General features: G+C 35.2%; 1 protein-coding gene across 1 annotated transcript; it reads left to right on the forward strand.

The window, feature by feature from the left end:
- The first annotated feature begins 3,606 nt into the window (after positions 1-3,606).
- Positions 3,607-3,825, forward strand: LOC123862298 (SNRPN upstream reading frame protein-like). Its single transcript, XM_045901902.1, has one exon. The coding sequence runs from the start codon at positions 3,607-3,609 to the stop codon at positions 3,823-3,825; it is 219 nt and encodes a 72-aa protein (XP_045757858.1).
- Positions 3,826-6,359: the final 2,534 nt, after the last annotated feature.

A 6,359-nucleotide genomic window follows, 5' to 3' on the forward strand; every position in this document is an offset into this window, starting at 1 on the left:
TAATTTCTGCCTCAGCAAAGTCAGTTTACTGACTTAGATCCACAGTCAATAAAACTTATTTTGGAAAAATGGTTCCTTTCTCCTAGAGTCTCCTGCTCCCTTCAATTGTAAGGAGTTAATTTGTCTCATCTCTCAGGAGTGAGAAATGGACAACAAGTAGAGTGGAATTTGGAAGCCAAAAGAGAGAGAGAAATAAATTTATTTAAGACCCAAACCATGCTTTTAAACCATGAACCCCTGTGTAGAGTTATTATAGGTCTAAATATTGTTGTACTGTATATCCAAAGGTTTGGATCACTTTTAGTGTAATTACAAAATCTATGTTTTAAAGATCAGCCAATGAATTAAACATGTGCATGGTAGATTTTTTCATTGCTCTACCATTTCAAAGATACAATCCAGTGGAGAAGGCAATGTGCCTGACGTACAATGAAATCAGGTTGAAATCAGGTTCTGTTATCTAGCAGGCTTTCTTGAAAATTTATAAGGTTGAAAAGGAGAAAAAGTGAGCTCAGTTTTTTAGGAGTAAATGTGGGCTGTAGTTAAACAATTACAAAGTAGTTGCCCTAAAGTGAAAAATACATTTAACTATGGCAAAAATTACAGTTAACAATGTGTGGGGTCATTGAAACAAATAGAAACACATGGATCTATAAATTAAATGCACTCTTGAACTGAAGCCCATTGTGCAGTTGAAGGGGAGTGTGTGAGGAAGACCTGGCACTGTTGAGTGTGTTAGGAAGTGGTCAAGGAAAGAAGCCTTGGCATCAGCAGCCCAGAGAAACCAGAATTGTGGTAAAATAGGTTCTAAAGTTCTGAAAAAGAAATGATTACCAGTGAATCATCTGTTAGTGACCAAGAAAATGAAGAAAGTTTATTTTAACAATATCAGGTAGCTTGAAAATATTAAAAAAATCAGAGTTGTTTCAGATATTAACAATATTGAGGGAAAAATTTCAGTGAGGTGCTACATAGTCTAGTAAAAGGTCTCTTTTGGTTTAACATCCTTATTAACAAGTGAGGTACATTAACTACATTCAAGGCTGATAGTGAATTAAGTTTTATTGTTATTATTATTATTACAAACATCACAAAAAACAAAGATTTGCCAGGTTGCAAACATGGTAGGAAGACAAAAAGTAATGCCTAACTTGGACAGATTGAGAGTGAATACCCTGGATGGGAATATAATGCTTGTAGATATTGAGTGGTAAAGAAATAAATATAGGTGATATCTTTATCTGGCCTCTGCCAGATCCATTTCTGAACAACAGCAACAGCATAAACAACCACATCAGTAAAAAATATTTAGAGATGTCTTATTAAAATATGCAGAAGAGCAACATTAAAGTGCAAGAAAAAATAAAGTCCAAATAGTAAATCCATAAGATAAGAGTATTTGAGAATGTTTGTACAAAAGGCATCACATCTAAAACAGTGCTTGGAACAGAGGGTTGGTCTATAATACAAAATATGTGACATCAAGGGAGGCTCTTGATTAGCATTTATAGGAACTGTTTATAGAAGACTAAGTGAAGGGATTAGCTAGATCTGGACTATTGCTATTTTTCAAGGGGTCAGAGAATAAATTTCATGAGCAGGAGTGAGCCATTCCCCAAAATAGGCCTTATCTATGAAGGGTTGTCAGTCATTTTTACCTCACTTGTGTTAGGGTCACAGCAATGAGGAAATTTTCCCCCAGGAAATGTCAAACCTTTTATAAGCATACTATTTTAATTACCACAATCTAAATTTCCCACTGAGAGCAGATCCCTGTCCTCAGAGAGTTAACATTCTAATATGGCCACTTTAAGGAGGAAAACACTGGCCATATTTTGCAGTAGTAGACAGAGTTTGCAGCCCAATTCTTTGTGCAGGGGGGTGTACAACTGAAGAATGGAGTTCCTAGAGAAAACTGGTACTCTTTCTTTGAGGTAAAGTGCTCATATGTTTGAGTTAAATTACCTCTTTCAGGGAGACCATTTTGTTCTCTGAAGAAGTAATTTTCTTTTAAAGATTTTATTTATTTATTTGACAGAGACAGAGACAGCGAGAGCGGGAACACAAGCAGGGGGAGCGGGAGAGGGAGAAGCAGGCTTCCCGCCGAGCCAGGAGCCCGATGTGGGACTCGATCCCAGGACCCCGGGACCATGACCTGAGCCGAAGGCAGTCGCTTAACCAACTGAGCCACCCAGGTGCCCCTCTGAAGAAGTAATTTAGTTCAAAAGGGTACCAATTCAGTATCATTAAACCTTTCAGGAGCTATATTTTCTATTATAAGCAAATCCTGGATAAGGTAATTTCCCTCAATTAGATATCACTTTGAATCTGGGAGGGAGTGTTTTTTACTTACCTTACTCATAGTCATCAATTTTCTTTTGATTGCCCAGGTGTGTATGGAAATTTGTTATGTATTATATACAAGATTAATAAAATAAGACCTAATCCAGTGTTCAAAGTAGCATATGTTTAGCAGTAACTTTGTACATGTCTCAGTTATTGTTAAACATGGATTAAGTCCTCAAGACTTACACCCTGGTCTGTTGAGGATATACAAAATATGGTCCTTCATTAAAAGAAGTTTATAAAGTTTTTATTTTTGACAGGAAGGCACCTGAGGTAGACAATAAAACAGAGCTGGCCTAACTTTCATGGATGTGGTAAGAACTGACTTTTCAACAACTACAAAAGTGTTTTAAATATTAAACCTTACAAAACAACTAATCACATTTATTATTTAAAAGACATAATGGGAAGAAATAAACCAAGACAAATTTAGGGGAAATACCTGAATAAGTGCCCAATAAGCAGCTCTTCTGATGACTAAAGAGTAGATGAAGTTTAGTGGTAAAAAATCTATTACCACTGTGACTTAAAATGGGAATACAGGAAATGTGCTGGAGGAAAGTGAAAATCATTAGGGTGCTGCAATTTAAACATTAGGCAATGACTAGCTGGCCACCTTCTTGGCTCCTTCGTTCATAACTTTTCAATAAATCTCACATTAATCAACACTTATTGTGCTTTGCCTACAGAATGATAGAAATAGTCGTGTTGTTCTTTTCACAGCCCTTCTTACTTAGGGTGTATTGCTGCATTTCAACAGCAAATGATGGAACACTACTTTGTTTGCCTGTGATCCAAGACACTTGTCAAGCATATCATAGACTTCCATATATTACAAATCTGGTGCTGTAAGAATTGAGATGCTAGTCAGAGTAAATTGTATTAGTTTTATTATTTAGCAATGCATTATACCTAAGACATTTCCTACCCCAAGAAACAGAATTGGTTTCAAAGGATAACCAATAACAACCAAACACCTCACGGCCACAAAAAACCACATCTAGCTATATTTTCATTTGACCTTATTTATATCATACAGTATCTTATACACATTTAGGAAACTAGACAAAGAAAAATCTCTTTGATGTGACTTTTAAAAATTTGTTCCCCTCTATGGGGTAATATACATTGGCAACAATTATTTTGATAATCTAATCAACACATATTTGTTGTTGCTGTGTTACTCTTTATACAGTAACTAAGGGGAGTTGAGCAGCTACTAGAGATGACACTCTGATCTGAGGACCAGTCAGCAGCTGGATGGAGTGGGCCAGGGACCACTTATACCTGAGATGGACTACAGACTACCACATACCAGATTTGGAAATCCAAGTCAAATGTAGTAGGACAGTCTCACTGACAAACCAAGAGTGTCACCTGTACTTGAGGGGATCTCATCAACAGCAAGCACCTGTGGTATATTTCCAGGTGGAAATCCTGAGACAGGCATTCTTAACTGAGACACCAAGAGGTGGGTAAAGCAGTATTGGAATATTAAGGTAGCTGATTCCAAGGGTAAAGCCAGCTGACAATGTATTGATATATTTGAATCAGCTGACAATGTAATAAAGCTACCCATGAGAAAAAAAGGTAACTAAGAATATTTAATTGCTCTCTTTAAGCATTGTTAGAGGTATATGTGCTGATCACAGACATTTTTATTATCTGAAAACAAGGAATTACCTTCATCAAAATACAAATGGTTCCCAACTTATGATGATTTCACTTATGATTTTTTTAATATTATGATGGTGTGAAAGCAATACTTATTTAGTAGAAACTGTACTTAAAATTTTGAATGTTGATCTTTTTCCAGGCTAGTGATACACAGTATTATACTCTCTCATGATGCTGGGCAGTGGCAGCGAGCTCCAGTTCCCAGTCAGCCAAGTGAACACCAGGGAAAACAACTGATACACATTCAACTATTCTATTTTTCACATTCGGTACAGTATTCAATAAGTTATATGAGATATTCAACACTTTATTGTAAAATAGGCTTGGTGTTAGATGATTTTGTCCAATGGTAGGCTAACGTAAGTGTTCTGAGCATGTATAAGTTGAGGAAGTTGGTAAATCAACCTAGTTTCAATACTCCCTTTATGGAAAAGTCCAAGGGCTTATGACCCAGAGATCTTGGTATAGAAAGACATTTTATTAATTTAGTTATGTACCTGACTTCTCGGTAGTTCTAACTATACTCGGGTTAAAAATTCAATTGATTCTTGTTATTTGTGGTAGTTATGTTTTGTAATGTATAGAACCATTGCTCCTAGGGGAAATGCAAGGTTAGGTTCCTGTGAGCCTCTGGTCACATTTACATAAACCAATCAATATATATCCTTGTTTTATCTGTGTTTCTGTTTAAATATACCTTATTTAACATATTTTGTTGATTATTTAATATTGGACTCATAGCCAACAGAACTATAACTCATGCCTGAATGATGCTTATCTAACATGTGTATTTTCCTAGTAAGTCACATTACAGCCTTTCAGAGCTTAGAAACACTTGATACCACTTTAGTACTATGCTTGGGGACCATTTAAAACAGAAAAATCACCAACAAAAAGCACAACGAAGTGTGGAAAGTATAGCTGCCTAATAGATAGCAAAAAGGACATTTGTTTACAGTATAAGAGCTAAAGCAAGAAAGCCAAGTGGTGACTTGTTTGACTTCAGCTGCGAACCTGCACATTGGTGACTCAAATTTTTCACCATGGAACATGACCAAGAATGACAGAAAATGCATAGTGAGTGTTGATTCTGTGTTATGACTTACAAATAAATTTTAGTAGGGAGGAAAATTCACAAATATAGAATCTATAAATAATGAAGATCAATTATTATGCAGTGAGTAATTTTTATACTTCATAGTTTTAAAATGATTAAGTAGTTATTCTGTACTTGCAAAGAGTAAATTGTTTTGAAATGCATGAGATTTTGCTTACGTTTCAAATTTTACCCTTGGCCATTTATTTTGGAAAATCTGAAATAAGTTTGATTTTCTCCCAATTTAGTCAAACATTGTAGTTGTTTCAGTAGCCATATTCAGAAACTCAATAGCTCAGAGATTATAAATCACAAAGATACATGAAAAGGCAATAACAGGAAGAGAAATCAAGAAAGAAAATACATGTTCTCAGTGTTACAGTCTATAGTGGATTTAAAGAGCTGAGCCATGCTTAATTAACACTTGTTGATGGAACTTGACAATTTCAATTTTACCTTATACTTTATATCTGAAAATGGTCTGAGGAACAGGATGGATTGAAACATTTACTTAAAGATAATAATACCAAAAGGTTTAAAAAGAAAAAAAAAAGTAAAGATAACAATACCATTAAGTTAACTCAATGACATGCTATGATGACATTATTTGGACGATGACATGCTATGATGACATTATTTGGACGATGCTTTATATAACCTTCATTCAGAAGTACCTAGGATTGGCCAATATTTAAGACATGAACATCTGATTCCCTATAAAATAAAAATAGTCTAACAGACATTTTATAAAGTATGTTCTGTTGAAATGTATCATTCTGTATTGCCAAGAGAGTATACACTTTGAATTGAAAGGAAGTGAGAAGAAAATAGGGAATGACTTATGCATGATGCTTTTAAGCTCATGACAGAAATAGCTCAGGCAATATGTGGTCACTCAAGGAATTTCAAAGTGGCTGGTGTCTGCGTTTGGGAAAAGAGGAAAAGAAATATAAAGCTAAAATAACATTTCAATCAAAAATTTTTAAAATACGAACCAGGAAAGACTATGGACTCTGAGAAACAAACTGAGGGTTCTAGAGGGGAGAGGGGTGGGGGGATGGGTTAGCCTGGTGATTGGTATTAAAGAGGGCATGTACTGACTGGAGCACTGGGTGTTATACACAAGCAATGAATCATGGAACACTACATCAAAAACTAATGATGTAATGTATGGTAATTAACACAACATAATAAAAAATTTTTTAAATAGAATATAATGAATATGTAAAATTGGCTGTTA

Source organism: Mirounga angustirostris, unplaced genomic scaffold (assembly GCF_029215605.1).
Source record: "Mirounga angustirostris isolate CCGP_5_RB_7025 unplaced genomic scaffold, mMirAng1.0.hap1 SCAF_11, whole genome shotgun sequence".
Classification (NCBI taxonomy): Eukaryota; Metazoa; Chordata; class Mammalia; order Carnivora; family Phocidae; genus Mirounga; species Mirounga angustirostris.

Excerpts from the sequence above, each read along its gene's own strand:
- LOC123862298 (XM_045901902.1), top strand. The coding sequence starts at position 3,607 with ATGGAGTGGGCCAGGGACCACTTATACCTGAGATGGACTACAGACTAC.